At 52.7% G+C, this 15205-nt stretch overlaps 1 protein-coding gene across 13 annotated transcripts in view; it reads left to right on the top strand.

Annotated features, from left to right (window-relative positions):
* P2RY6 (pyrimidinergic receptor P2Y6) overlaps nucleotides 1-13122 on the top strand; it is a 38126-nt gene extending 25004 nt beyond the window's left edge. For 5 of the 13 annotated variants that reach the window (XM_082682536.1, XM_082682544.1, XM_082682542.1 and 2 more), the window contains 5 exons: nucleotides 3209-3300; nucleotides 6268-6332; nucleotides 7118-7179; nucleotides 8018-10835; nucleotides 11307-13122. In XM_082682536.1, coding sequence (XP_082538662.1) covers nucleotides 3261-3300; nucleotides 6268-6332; nucleotides 7118-7179; nucleotides 8018-9038 — 1188 coding nt within the window. In that variant the 5' untranslated portion in view covers nucleotides 3209-3260 and the 3' untranslated portion in view covers nucleotides 9039-10835; nucleotides 11307-13122. Of the gene's footprint in view, nucleotides 1-3208; nucleotides 3371-5522; nucleotides 5579-6267; nucleotides 6333-7117; nucleotides 7180-8017; nucleotides 10836-11306 lie in introns of all 13 variants that reach the window. The other 8 variants (XM_082682548.1, XM_082682546.1, XM_082682540.1 and 5 more) reach the window with 4 other exon arrangements.
* The last annotated feature ends 2083 nt before the right edge of the window (nucleotides 13123-15205 follow it).

The following is a 15205-nucleotide window of genomic DNA, read 5'->3' as shown; positions in this document are numbered from 1 at the left end:
TCAGTGCTGAATAAAAGCATCTGTCCGGATTGTGGTGGAGATTCCATAAGCCCGGCTGATGGGCCTGGCGTGGAGCAGGGGGTCCAGAGATGCTAGCTCCCTCTGTGCTCAGCCTGTAGGGGCCAGAACGAAATTAAAGGAAGCAGCCTCAACTCCCAAATTCCCCGAAGCTACAGCTTCCCCTTCCTTGCGCTCAAAATGGCTGTTTCGGTTCTAGCTTTAATTCCTGTTGAGTAGGAGGTAAGAAGGGGAAGTCGAAAAAGAGAAGAGAGATCAAGTTTTCTGCCTGCTCTGTGCTCGTCTCCTACCAGATTTGCCACTTTCACAGCCAGCTTGGTACCCCAGGGTGGCGGGGGGACCCAAATTCCTCCAGGAGTGGTGGGTGCAACCCCTGCCCACAGTCCTCTCAGCATCCCGAGGCACTGGCATCCAGAACCTGGACTCAAGCTGGCTTGAGGCGGGGTCCTGTCCCAGGCTGGATGCTTCTGGGTCGAGGTGGGGTTGGTGACTATAGCAGCAGGCGTAGTGACCCTGGAAGGCAGGCACCGTGACCTGTTTGCCATGTGAAGTCTCCAGCTCAGAGAGAGTGGCTCTCCCCAGGTCATTCAGTAAGTCGGTGATGGATAGCAGTCATTCTGCCTTGTAAGGGGAAGGAAGCTGAGTCTTGACCCCTGTCATCCTGTGCCCTTGCTACTAAGCTCACAAGCCAGAGGCCAAGCAGGGGGGTTTCCAGGCCATACTTCCCAGCAGGCAGGCAGGCCAAGTTTAGCAGGCCTCTTCCCACATCTAACGGGGTCTGGGCTGGTTCCTGGCTGGCTGGCAGACAGTGACTCAGGCTTCCAGCTCCTGTCTCTGGCCTCCTCATCCCTTCCAGATAGGAGGGCTTTGGAGCAGGGACGGGGAGGGAGCTACAGAGTCATCCAAAGGGGATCCTGAGACCATAGGAGCCAAGCAGCCCCAGGAGCTTCAACCCTTGCCAGTTCTCCCTGACATCTGTCCTGAATTGCTTCTGCTATGGGCACAAACCAATCCCACGTGTTGCCTTAATTGAAAAAAGGAAACTGGCCGGGTTGTCCCTTCTCAGCAGTGAGGGACTTCAGTGCTTCTGCCAAGGGCATACCTGGAACAAAGCTGGGTGGCAGATGCCTGGTGTTGGGGCAACACTCTGAGAGCCTCTACCTCAGACAAACAGGGCTCAACACTGCCCCTGTCCCCCTGCCAGTGTTCCCAGTGGCTCCTGTGAGCCACATGGACCAGGTAAGGCTCTGAAAACAGGGCTTGAACCGATGCGGGAATAATAAATAGCAGAAAGGCTGGGGAGTGGGTCAGGAGGAACTGAGGCTGGGAGCCCAGGCCTGAGGTAACTCAGGGCCAGCCCCAGAGGGGAGGCCTTGGCCTTGTGTAGACCTGCTGCTCAGCCCTGACCCCAGGGCAGCTGGCAAAAGGCTTGAGCCTGGCCATCCCAGGCAGTCTGCTGGCACCATCTCATGGCCGGAGGCCCTTGGTGCAGGAAAGACAATCCTCTGGGAATTTCCCAGCCCGAACTTCAAAGCATGGACTTCAGGGAAACCTTGGATAAGGGGTCTGTATTGAAATGTCCCCTAGCTGAGACACCTTGGGGGAACTCACTGAACTTTCCTGAGTCTTACTTCCTTCATCTGTAGAACGGAGAGAACACTGTCCCCCACCACCTGCCCGCACTGCAGATAAACCATCCCACAGAGGGTAGGCTGTTAAGAAAGGACAAGCGGGTGGTGGGGGGTGCGCCTGGGTGGCTCAGTGGGTTTAAAGCCTCTGCCTTCAGCTCAGATCATGATCCCAGGGTCCTGGGATCGAGCCCCGCATTGGGCTCTCTGCTCAGCGGGGCACCTACTTCCTCCTCTCTCTGCCTGCTTCTCTACCTACTCGTGATCTCTGTCAAATAAATACATAAATAAATAAGAAAGAAAGGACACAAGGTCCAGAGGACCCGGAAGTAAATGTGGACTGCTGTGCATGGAGGGAGTCCAACATGGGGGCCTTTAAGCGGGACCCAGAATGCATTCATTCCATTAACAAGAGTGTGTGGAGTCTGTGCCATGTGCTGGGACACTTTCCCTGTGTGGTTCCTTTTATGTCTTACCACAGCCTAGATGGCAGATACCACTAGTCATTCTCGTTGAAAATGAGATATGAGAACTACAGGAAGGATAAGCAGGGATTATTTGGACAAGGTGGGGGGAAAGCATCCCAGGCAGAGGAAACAGCATGCATGTTCATCTGGGGGCCGGAAAGCCCAGTAGGGAAGGGTTGAAACAGGACTCGGGAGCCCTCGAAGGCCTGGGAGCATGGCCAGCCCCCTCATCACATGACGCATCCCATGCTATGCTGTTGTTCATTTCTCACATGAGGTCGGCTCCTTCTCCACCTGAGAACATCATGCCCTCTTCACTCTTCATTCGTCCAAGTTTTCCTGGTCCTTTAAGGCCCAGCCACAGATGTGCCTTCTGCAGGATCCATTCTGGATCACTCTGTCCTAGGGGTACCCATAACCCCCATGATCTGAGCTCTCCTGTCTGGGCCCCACCCAGATAGCAAGAACTCAGACTCCAGCCCCGCCCTGAGGCTGACACCTCCAGGAAGCCCGCAGAACTGCTCCCATTCTTGGGACAGACAACTACGATAGGGGTGACCCCTGGAGATTGTCCTGGGAACCCAGCGAAGAACTGGTTGCTGGGCTGAAGGCCAGGTGTCCTTGCCCTCAGGGGCTCCAGCACCGCTAAAATCAGAACAGGAGACCCACACTTGGATCTGACACAAGCAATCTCCTTGCACAGACTGAATAAACAGCAGGTGCTCAATCCTTACACCAAGTGTTTGCTGGCAGTCCAAATCTGAATTTTCTCAGTTTGACCCAGGCTTTTGTCCCCGACTCGGTTCCCTAATCCCCTTGCTGGTAAAGGGGGTTTGGGTGGGAGGTCAGTGCTTACACCTTCCAGGGTAGAAAGGGTCCTCCGTCACTCTGGCCTCTCATCCTCACAACATGCTGGTGGCTGGTATGACCACATTCCACTAAGGCTCAGAGAGGAGAAGGCACTTGTGAATAGGGACCAAAGCAGAACAAGAACCTGGGTCTCAGATGCCCAGGGACGTATTCCTTCCCTGCCCTACGCTGTCCCCCCTTCCCTAGCTGCCTTAGCTGCTCCCAACCAAAGCCTCCTTCCTCCAGGTCACCCCTCTCAAATGCTGCCTCTACTACCGGAGCTGGCCCCCTCAGGACAATGAGAAGCCACCTCACTTCCCCTGGCCGTCCTAACAGCTGTGAGTCTTGGTTTGGGAGTGAGGAGGGGTTGGAAGAGGGCTTGGCACCGGCAGGGAGACTCTCACTCAGGTGAGTTTTCTGGACGTATCTATCCCCACAACACACACCCACCCCTCCCAGGGGCTCCAGACCTGCCATGTGGAAGGAGACAGTGAGTGTTAAGTAGAAGTATATAGGAGGATTGGAGGGTATACAGTAGGAGTTCAATAAATGGTTTTGGAGAAAAGGAAGAGAGGGAAGGGGGAAGGGAGAAGGTGAGCAAATAAGTGACTACCTAAGTGGATTGCCAGGTGGGGGGATGGCATCACATGTTCGTGAATGAGCTATTGAATGAATGGAGAAAGGAAGGATGGTTGGGGAGTGAGTGACTGGAAGGTGACTCCGGGTGTTACAGCTAAAGGGGGAGCCAAAAGCTCTTTTATCACCAATGTGCCCATTTGACAGATGAGAAGACTGACAGAGGGCTGAGGAGAAAGGAAGCTGCTGGGTCTGTGGGGTTAGCCTTTGACCAGCAGCCTCTGGTTCTCTTCCCACCTCTCTTTCTACCCCCACATCACCTTCTTTCCTCTGCTGGGGTGGGGAGGGTTCCAGGAAGGAGACCTTTTCTCCGCCTCCTTGCTCCTCTAGGCCCGGTTTCCGCCAGGCCTCAGTGTTAGGGGTGGCAGGGAGGGGGTGGCCCCCGCAGGGGCTATTTCAGTCAGAGACAGCCCTGCCAGGAAACAGAGGAAGCCGCCGGCCCCATCGGAGGTGTTTCAGCCTGGGCTCAGAACAGGAGAGTGGAGAGCCTCATATCTGGCTTTCCCTGTGCCAATGCATTAAAGGCCACCAAGGTGCTTCAGGGACAGGAGGCCGCATGTGAGTGTTGGTGCGTCCTAGCACCGGGGGCCAGTATGAGGCGGGCATGGGAGCTGGACCCAAGGAACTGTGACTTTGGGCAGGCAGGCTGGGCTGCACTGACCTAAAGGAGGTCCACAGTGTTGGGGGGTGGTGGCAGAAAAAGTGACTCCACCCAGCCGGAGGCCCAGAAAGGAGGAAGCAAGATCAGATCTGGAGCTGGATGGATGGACACTTAGTGTTTTGGTAGGCATGGGATGAATGGCACTTCGTGCGGAGGGAGCTGCCAAGATGCGGAGGCCAGAGGGGAAGTCTGGACCTCTGGCTTTGAACGGTCTTGTGGCAGGGGTGCTGTCTCAGGGACAGTATGGCAGAACAGGAGGGGACAGAGGGGCACAACCAGGGGGGCCTTGGATGAGGCTGGAGGGCTCGGCAGCAAGCTGCGACGTCAGGAGTTTGAGCTTTTCCTCAAAGGGTAGAGGGATGCAGTGAAGGATGTCATCTATCAGAGCAACTTGCTAGAAAGCCCCTGACCGTAGTCAGAGTGGCCGGAGCCCAGGAGGACATTGGGGCCTGAGATGGCCCAGGGCTCAGGGCTCAAGAATGAGTGACAGCCGTGAGAGATCGAGGAGCCCGTGTTAGCCGCTGCTGGGAGGCAGGGGCCAAGGGAGCCCTCCCTCAGAACCATCCCCTGCCCCGCCTAGGGCAGCCTCTGACTCCTTCCAAGAGGTCTAGTCTTACCAGGGAGTGGAGCGCGGGAAATATCTGGAGCCTGGGTGCCTGGTTGGCTCAGTGGGTTAAAGCCTCTGCCTTCGGCTTGGGTCTTGATTCCAAGGTCCTGGGATTGAGACCCACATGGGGCTCTCTGCTCGGCGGGGAGCCTGCTTCCTCCTCTCTCTCTCTGCCTGCCTCTCTGCCTACTTGTGATCCATGTCTGCCAAATAAATAAATAAAATCTTTAAAAAAAATATCTGGAGCCTCCCATCACCTGAGGCAGAGGTCTCTTTCCTGGGGTGGCATCCGAGGACAACAGGCCTCCCAAAAATGTTCAGAGGCACAGCGCTGCTCCTTCTACTAGCTTCTTCCTTTTTACCATGACCGTCAGCCCTAGTAGGCAACTCTCCTCTCAAGGCCTGTCTCTTCTCCGCACCCCCAGACCTGAGGACACCCCTCCCCACCCAGGGATCTCCTCCTCAACCCCCTGGGTCATGTTCCACCCTTTCTCCTCCTCTGAAAATTCTCTTCCATCCTATGGCTCACATGGGTCCCCCTCTTCAGACTAGCAGATGTGTATGTATAATTTTTATATCTCTACCTACATCTGCATCTGTATACTGTACCTGCATGTGTCCTGCAGGTAATAAGTGTTCATTTAAATGCCTGACAGGTGAAAACAGAAGAATGGATGCATAAATGAAAGAAAGGCCCAGACAAATGAATGAGGTGATGAGGAAATGAACTTTCTCTGCCTGTACTAATCTTGGCTTCTTGGTTACAATGGGGGGCTGGCCATGCTTCTTCCTCTGTAATCACCTCCCACCTCCTAACTGGCTAGCTGGGCACCCAGCATTCCTAGGACCTGGGCTGAAACCCCACAAAGGGTTTTCCATAATTTAAGGTTATATGGCCTGTGGGACTATAAACTAGAGACTCGTTGAACCTTATTTTGCAGTTTCCCAGAATCTGGGGAAAATATTTTCATCAAAATCAAATTGAAAGTTGAAAGAAATCAGTTTGGGTAGTTAGGTTTTGCTCTAACATAACTTTGAAAAATATCATAACTTGACTTAGCAGGGTGTTTCACATTAAGAATAGCCAACACCTGCCCTGTGCCAGGCACTGATCTTTATATCAAGCTTAGAAAGCAGGTACTATATGAGCCCATTTTATAGATAGGGAAACCAAGGCATGGAAGTCCAATAATGAGCCTTAAGGCCCCACAGATCACATGTAGCAGAGCTGGGATTTGAACATGGGTTCTGGACCAGAACCCATGTATGTGGCCTCAACCTTCTATCCTGTTCTGTGTGCATTTGCAGGATTTCATATTTTTTCCTTCGCTTGAGTTTTTCCCATCTATTAATAGGGAGGGGGATGATCTGACCCACTATCTCAAGGGTTTTGTCTTACAGGTCCATTGGATTTAAGTTGTGAATTCTCGCTGGACACCAGGAAATGTGGACATGCAGGTTGGGAGGTAGGTATCAAGAAGTCAGACCTACCTCACCAGGGAACCCCCTTAAGGCACCTGAGCTTCTGCCTCCCCCAAAACCTAGCCTGAGGGAAGAATGGAGGGATGAAGTGTAGGATACAGCAGCACAACATAGCGTTTATTAAGCACCTATTATATACTAGGCCTATGATATGTTTTACCGATAAGAACAGAGATTTAGAAAAGTCAAGTTTGACATGTCTTGGGTTGAACAGCATAGAAGTAGGGGAGCCAGGATTTGAATGAGGTTTGCCTAGCTCTGACATTTGGTTTATAGCCTCTACATTCCATGACCCTGGGCTACACTAAGTTGCAGCCTCTCAGTCAGGAGGGCAGGCTATGGTTCTGGCTCTGTTTCTAACTCACGGAGTAAGACTGAGCCACCACAGCCTCTGGCTGTGCCGTATTTCCCTCTCTATAAAAAGCAAGCAGGAGGGGCACTTGGCTGCCTCTGTCGCACAACTCTTGGTCTTCGGGTTGTGAGTTCGAGCCCCACCTGGGGTATAGAGATTACTTAAAAATTAAAGTCTTAGAAAAACAAAACAAAACTCAACTCAACTCAACTAAAAAAACAAAACCCTGAAAAACAAACAAACAACGAAGCAGATTTGGCTGGTACCCAGCCATTTGCCTTCAGGAACGCTGTTCTCACTGTAGCCACCAGAGGGTGCTGTGACCCAGTGGCTCGGCCAGACAGGCATTTGTAGCCTGAAGTCAAGTGGAAGGAGGCTTAGGGGACTCCTGAATCACTTTCTTCCTCCATTTTACAGATAAGAAGACTGCAGCCAAAAGAAGAACCATGGCTTTGGAAGGTGGAGTCCAGGCTGAGGAGGTGGGCACTGTCCTTTGTCAGCTCACAGTGTATGGACGTTCTGTTCCTGTTGATTAATTCAGAATTACCAGGGCCTTCTCTGCCCTGGACCCCAGACCACGCTCTCAGACACAGAGGAGCATCCGACCTGGCACTTCTCTTCAGGAAGTTCCAGTCAGTGCTGGAGAGACAGACAGGCAGGCTCACCATGACCATAATCTCCAAACTCCAAAAAGCCCAGGGAAGCCCTGTAAAACTTAGTTTGATTTAGTACCTCTAATCTCATATCATTCTGAGAGATGGGTGTATCTTTCCCCCATTTTTCAGATAGGAAAATTGAGACTCAGATAAGGTATATCACTAGCCCAAGGTCACATAGCTAGTAGGTGCACAGGTGGGACACAAACTAAAGTCTGTCTGGGGTACCTGGGTGGCTTAGCCAGCAGAGCATGCATCTCTTGATCTTGGGGTCATGAGTTTGAGCCCCATGTTGGGTGTAGCGATTACTTAAATAAATAAAACTTTAAAAAAAAAGATTTAAAACAAACAAACAAACAAACAAAAACAAACTAAAGTCTGTCAATCTCTACTTCCAGAGAAGACATTTGACTAGGGTTTTGAAGGATGAATAGAAGTTCACCAGGAAGGTTGGTGGGAAATAAATATTGTAGAAAGTGAACCAGATTTTTCCCAAGCGTGAGCTTTATTGTATTCTAGGTTTCCTTCATGTGAGGCCTCATGTGGGGCCTCCATGAGTATTAGAGATGGTTCAAGTGGAGATAAGGGCCCAGAGAGGGACAGGGGCCTACCAGATGGTCAGTGAGTACGGTTACTGACAGGTTGTGTGTTGCTTCCCCAGCCTCTCTGGATGTAGGAAGCGCAGTCGGGCAGCCATGGAGTGGGACAATGGTACAGGCCAGGCCCTGGGCTCCCCGCCCACCACCTGTGTCTACCAAGAGAACTTCAAGAGACTGCTCCTGCCACCCGTGTACTCAGTGGTGCTGGCGGCTGGCCTGCCCCTGAACACCTGTGTCATTGCCCAGATCTGCACCTCCCGCCGGGCCCTGACCCGCACAGCCGTGTACACCCTGAACTTGGCCCTGGCTGACCTGCTCTATGCCTGCTCCCTGCCCCTGCTCATCTACAACTACGCCCAGGGGGACCACTGGCCCTTTGGCGACCTCGCCTGTCGCCTGGTCCGCTTCCTCTTTTATGCCAACCTCCATGGCAGCATACTCTTCCTCACCTGCATCAGTTTCCAGCGCTACCTGGGCATCTGCTACCCTCTGGCCCCCTGGCACAAGCGTGGGGGCCGCCGCGCAGCCTGGCTGGTGTGCGGGGCCGTGTGGCTGGCCGTGACAACCCAGTGCCTGCCCACAGCCCTCTTCGCTGCCACCGGCATCCAGCGTAACCGCACCGTCTGCTACGACTTGAGCCCACCAGCCCTGGCCGCCCGCTATATGCCCTATGGCATGGCCCTCACCGTCATCGGCTTCCTGCTGCCCTTCATCGCCCTGCTGGCCTGCTACTGCTGCCTGGCCCGCCGTCTATGCCGCCAGGACGGCCCAGTGGGGCCAGTGGCCCGGGAACGGCGCGGCAAGGCGGCCCGCATGGCCCTGGTGGTGGCAACTGTCTTTGCCATTAGCTTCCTGCCCTTCCACATCACCAAGACCGCCTACCTGGCAGTACGCTCCACAGCCGGTGTCCCCTGCCCCGTCCTGGAGGCCTTTGCTGCTGCCTACAAGGGCACGCGGCCTTTTGCCAGCGCCAACAGCGTGCTGGACCCCATCCTCTTCTACTTCACTCAGAAGAAGTTCCGCCGGCGGCCACATGAGCTGCTCCAGAAACTCACAGCCACGTGGCAGCGACAGGGTCACTGAGTCTGCTGGGGCAGGACACCTGGGGCCTGGGCACCAGAAGCCCTTCCAACCCCAAACCAGGCAGAGAATTAGAGCTTAGCTCAGCTGGGCAGGGAGTGAGGTCCCCCACAGACTACAGAATCTCACCGATGACTATTCCTTGAGCCCATGCTCTGGACCTGTGGGCACAGAAAGACAGGCTTGAACCTGGCCTTCCAGAAGGTGCCAGTCAGCCCCCCGGGGAGTCAGGGAAGCTGCCAGAAGCTGTTTGCAAAAATACGGCATGGCATGTACTGTAATTGAGGAGTGTGCTGGATGCTTTGGAGTCAGCAATATAGGGACTGAGGGAATTGGGAGGAGGAGGTGAGAAGTTCTGGAAAGGAGTGTTCTAGCTAGACTTTGATGGGTTGAGTATGAGCTCTCTGGAGATGTGTGATGGTCCCTTCATTCAGCACACCTTTACCTACACCTTGTCCTTGGGCCTGGGTTGATTCGGGGGCACCAGGAGAACCAGTCCTAGCCCTGCCCCATATAGGCTCCCAACTACCGGGCTTACAAACACTTGACAACAATGATGTCAAGGCTGGGACAGATAAATAGAGAATGCCCATGATCCAGTCCAAGGAGTCAGGAAAGATCTCTTGGGATGGGATGGGGTGGGGGGGGGGGCATCTGAACCAGATGTTGAAGGCTGAGTAGGAGGTCAGCCAATAGAAGTGGGAGCATGTTCCCACAGCTCTAGGCTAGACTCTGTTCTGGGGTACAGGGGTAGAGAGAGCTGGGTGGGGGGCAGGCATATGGCCTCCTGTGTGTGAAAGCTGGGAAAATGAGAGCTGTCCCTTGACCACCCTCCAGATAAGGGCAAGCGTGGCCTCGAATGTTTCAGCCTGTGGGGACTCGGCAGAGGAAGGAATCGGAGCACGTCTTCAGAGAGGTGGAGCTTGAGCTGGGGAGGAATCCAAAATGCAGATGATGGAAGGCACTGTGTGTCTATAAAACCCCAGAGGTGTAGATGTGCTGAATCTGGCCCTGAACAGTGAGTTTCAGTTAAGCCAGGAGGGGGCAGTGTGGACAGAACCAGAGCACTGAATGCCAGGAAGAGCCCCAGACTCTACCTCTTCTCCACCTACCTCTTCAAATATGCCTCTTTCAGCCTCGGGGGAGCCTGGGTGCCTGAGAACCCCTCCACCAGGCCTCCCAAGTGAGAGGAAATACCCCTTCAACAGTGCTTCATTCTAGAAGAAGTCAACAGCTTGAAGAGGTGTGGGGCCACCAGGAGGCTGCAACGTGGAGGTGGCCAGGAGCCTGCCAACCAACCAGTCTCAAGATAGCCTGTTCCATGTGTTCTGCTCCTGCCCTCCCAACTCCATCATTCTGGCCTGTGGGTGCCTGAGAGCCGCTGGAGGCCCTCTCATGGAGGCATCTCAAACACACCTGAGCCTTCGAAAGTTTTGGAAAGGCATCTTCACCGAAGATCTCTGAGGGATTCCACCACATAAGAATTCTTTAACTGCTCTTCCCACCCACGCCTCCTTTTAGCCCCACCCATAGAGCTCCTTATTTTCTCTGCTCTCTTTCTTCTCTATCTCCACCACCCTGCCCACCCCATCCCCCTCCCAGAGCTCAGCTTTCCTCCTGTAGAACAATCTAGCCTGCCCTTGGCTGCTGGTATACCATTCAGACCCTGTACACAAACCAGCCGTGACCAAGAGCCTCCCTTCTCAGAAAGTGGAGGGGTGAGGGCAGGGCAGAGGGACAGGGCAGGGAAGGGAACTTAGTATTTTTCTTTTAGCCCTGTCTCATCTCCAGGGCTGTTGGGCCATGGGGCCCTTCAGAGAAGGACTTTGCTGGAGTTAAACTCCATAGTCATGCTGGAGACATGCTTGCAGCTGGCTGAGGAAGGGGGAAAACCAGGCCCAGCCCATCTTGGAAATCCATCAAAAGTGCCCCGATAATTTGGACAGAAGGAACTCTTTGGGTTACAGTGAAAAGATGTGAGGCAATGTCAGAAGAGGTCTGTTCCCTCTACAATGCAATGTCATGCCAAGCACTACAGATCCTAATTACTTTGCATCTTGTTCCGAGTCAGCTGCCAGTCCTGGGGAAGTAGGGGAATGGGCAGCCAGAAGGCAGAGGACCTCTGCCCACAGTGCTGGCTGAGCCCTGTGGGGACTCCCAGGTGACAGGTGACCATGCAGCAGACTGCCAAGAACTGTGACGCTCTGGTTACTTTTCCAAGAATGGAAATGGTGGGCCGCAGGTGAATCCCATTCCCAGCTTCCCTTTGAGAGCCAGAATCGCATAAAGGGTAGGGATTCCAGAGCCAGGTCCCCTTGGTGTTTATCTTGGCCTGACTACTCAGCAGCTGTCTTACTCTATGCGAGTTCTTTAGCCTCCTTGTGCCTTAACTTCCCCAGCTGTAAAATGGAAACAGTAACGATACCTATCTTGTAAAACGGTTGTGAAAATCAATATGTGCAAAGCACTTAGGATAATGTCCGGAACAGAGTAAGTGTGCAATGCCTGGTACTATTATAATGAACTTGCCTATTGTACACACAAGTTCCTTCAGCATCTCTCTCTAGGAACTGGCCTGGGAGGTTTCTAAACAAGGGGCTAAGAGCAGAGGATTTCTCCTTGCCTTCACCTGCGAGGCAGCTGTTTTTTTTTTTTTTTTTTAAAGATTTTATTTATTTATTTGACAGAGAGAGATCACAGTAGACAGAGAGGCAGGCAGAGAAGGCAGAGAGAGAGAGAGGGAAGCAGGCTCCCTGCTGAGCCCGATGCGGGACTCGATCCCAGGACCCTGAGATCATGACCTGAGCTGAAGGCAGTGGCTTAATCCACTGAGCCACTCAGGCGCCCCGCAGCTGGTCTTTTAAGAGAAAAACTCAGCACACTTTTGTCAGAACAAGGGCCATAATCCATGAGCCCCATCTGTTCCTGCAAGAAGGAAAAGTCATTTATTACATGCCAGTACAAGAAATTCCAGGTGCCATTCGGGGAGCCTGAAATGCCCCCTTCCTTTTCCCTCCTTTTGTCCCCACACCCCTACTCTCTTCACTTTAACCCAGAGCACACTCCGTGATGGGGGATCGCACTGGAGAGGTCTGCTTGCTGGGGGTGGAGGGGACAGAGACACGGTATGAGGATAGAGCATGGTGAGAGGTCTGGGGAGCACCTGGGTTCACAGGGGTCCAGGGTGATTCTCATGGCTTGGGGAAGACTTCCTGGGGGGTAGAGTGGTGCCACTGGGGCTTGAAGGATGGCTGTAATTAGACTGAAGACGAGAGGGCCAGGTTGTTCCTGGTGCAGGGAACAGCACAGCCCAAGGCATGGAGGCTTTTGGAGGATGGTTAGGAAGGGTTGTGGCATGAGACTGGGCGTAACAGCTGTCATGGCTGGAGAGTCAAAGGCTTGGTGCCAGCCCAGGGAAGTCACAACAATAACAGCAGTGGCTATTTGCTGGGCTCTGCAAGTTCTAGGCACTGTGCAGTGTGCTGTATACACATTTTCTCATTTAATCCTTACATTACCGCCAATTACAGAAACTGAGGCCCAGTTGTGGGAATCAACATGTCAAGGTCACACAGCCTTTTTCTAAACCAGATACTAGGATTCTCCCCCTCCAGCTCTTCCACACTCCCTCCCTTCCCTTTCCTTTCTTCACTTGCCTTCCAAGTGTCCACCTGCCTCAGCCAGTCCTAGTAACGGGACCGCCTAGGAAGTTGTGACAGAGACAGCTAAGTGCCAACCGCAACTCTCTTTTAATTGGGCACCCGTCCTCCTAGGATGAAAACTTCATTTCCCATCCTTACCTGTAGCTAAGTATGACCAGGTACCTTAATCCTGGGCAATTGGAGATAAGCAAAGTACCTTAAGGCAATTTAATATGGGGAGGGGGTGAATGTCTGTAAAAGAGTGGTAGTATCTGTCTGTCCTTTGCCTCCCCTCCCTTCTCACTGCTTACAAAGGGGACATCACAACTGGAGCACCATCTTAGACCATGAGAAACAGCTTGGGTTTCTGACCATCCTGGTTTGGGACCACCTAAATCGGGACTTTTGCACAAGAGAAAAATAAATGTCTGATCTTTTCTAAGCCACTAGCTTTCTGGGCTGTTGTTACCCACAGCCAGATGAATCCCTTTATTCGGGTTCTATCCTGAGATGAGGACCTAGGGGGAGGCCAGGCCATGTCCTGGACTGGGGTGGGGGCCAGGGTCTAGCCTGGTGACCAGCTAGGAGTCAACAGGATCTGGGGATACCCAAGAAGGCTTAGAGAAGTTGCTGCAAAACTTGGGGAGTGGTGGTGCTGCGTTTGGCTGGGGGCTTAAGGGGTGGTTGGGTTTCCTGAGGGAGAGACTAAGAAGGAAGGGCCTGGAGAACCCTGGGAATTCCATTAAGGGGCTGGGGAGGATGGGGAGCCAGAGAGACGGCCTGGGGTTTTCAGAGTGGTGGTGGAAGGGGAGGTGGGTGAGGGGAGGAAGTGGAGGTGATGGGTGGGGAAGAAAAGAGAGAAGTTTCCCAGGGAGACCCCGTCCAGGGAAGGCAATTCTATGACAGGAGACCTGTGAGTGTTGGCTGTTGTGGGTTGAGGACGGGGCAGGGCCAAAGATGAAGGAGAGAGAGAGTCAGGAACCAGGGTCTGTCCTTTTGGAAAAGCCCAGGGGCACTGGATCTGTCCTAGCAACAGAAGCAGCTTTCCCCTCCCTCCCTCATTCATTTGTTCCACACACATTCTCTCTGTTCCTCCAAGATGGCAATGGGAACACAGAGGCAGCTCAGACCCAGACCCTACCCTCAGAAAGAATCTGGGGGTGAGGGTGGGGGTACAGACAAGGAAGCAGTTCGGCCACTAGACAACATTTATTGAACATTGAACACCTACCATGTGCCAGGCATCATGCGGAACAGTGGGCCCCTGCCCCTCAGGGAGTTCCTAGTCTGATAGAGGAGAACGGCAGTAATGAAATAAACAGAAACCTGGATCATTACAGCTAAGGGAAGAGAGCTCAGAAGAACATAGAGGGGTAGGGGGCGGGGCACCTGGGTGGCTCAATTGGTCCCTGCCTTTGGCTCTGGTAGTGCTGTCAGAAGCCCCACCTCCGGCTCTGCAGGGAGCCTGCTTCTCCTGCTTCTCCCTCCACCTGCCTCTCCCCCTGGCTTATGAGCATGCTCTCCCCGCCTCTCTCTCAAGTAAGTAAATAAAATCTTTAAAAAGAAAAGAAATCTCGGGGCGCCTGGGTGGCCTAGTGGGTTAAGCCTCTGCCTTCGGCTCAGGTCATGATCTCAGGGTTCTGGGGTCGAGCCCTGCATCAGGTTCTCTGCTCAGCAGGGAGCCTGCTTCCCTGTCTCTCTGCCTACTTGTGACCTTTCTCTCTGTCTAATAAATAAATAAAATCTTTAAAAAAATAAAAAGAGAAGAAATCTCAAAAAAAATATACACAGCAAGATGTCCTTTTGATAAAGACAACTGAAATGAAAATATATACTTTGAAGGAATACACAGATGCAACAAATCTGTACAAAAAGGAAAGCAAAGGCATGCTGATGGCATGAATTCCCAGGGTCCTCCAGGCCCTTCCTTCTTACACAGGAGGTAATGGTTATCCTGGGTGGTACCGCAGCAGAATGGGTTAGGGAAACTACGTAATGAGATGTAGGACACTGTCAAAGTCCTAGCTGTTCTGTTTTGTGGTGGGAGCCAATTAAATAAGCAGTGAGAATGAGTCATGAATAAAAGGTTGTAAGTAATCCAATTCTGGGCATTTGAGGTCTAATTATACAGGAGGGGACAATCTCAGGTCATTTCTAATTGACTTGGGAACGGAGTCAGGAGCCTGATTCCCCCTAAGACAGTTTCTTCCTGGAGCTCATTGCTTCTTGGGGTCTTCTCCTCATTTTTTTTCCCTCTTATGTACTCAAGGCCCATCACTGGTCATGACTAGGACTACCACAACCTTACTATCTTGATTTCTCCAAGAGATTTACAGCCCTGATCTTGCTGGGTCACCATGACTTACTGGGTAGATGGATTAACGTTTTCATTCCCCTCTCATAGGTGAGGAGCCCGAAAGTGACCTGCTGAGAGTCCCAGGCATGTCTGTTAGAGTGCCTGCATTGGGCCCAGCTCTAGATTCCCAATGTAAAGCTTTTTTCGGCGAGATAAACACAACACCAGGCAAA

This window comes from Mustela nivalis (genome assembly GCF_964662115.1).
Source record: "Mustela nivalis genome assembly, chromosome: 9".
Taxonomy (NCBI): domain Eukaryota; kingdom Metazoa; phylum Chordata; class Mammalia; order Carnivora; family Mustelidae; genus Mustela; species Mustela nivalis.
This window is presented reverse-complemented; position numbering and strand designations above follow the sequence as displayed.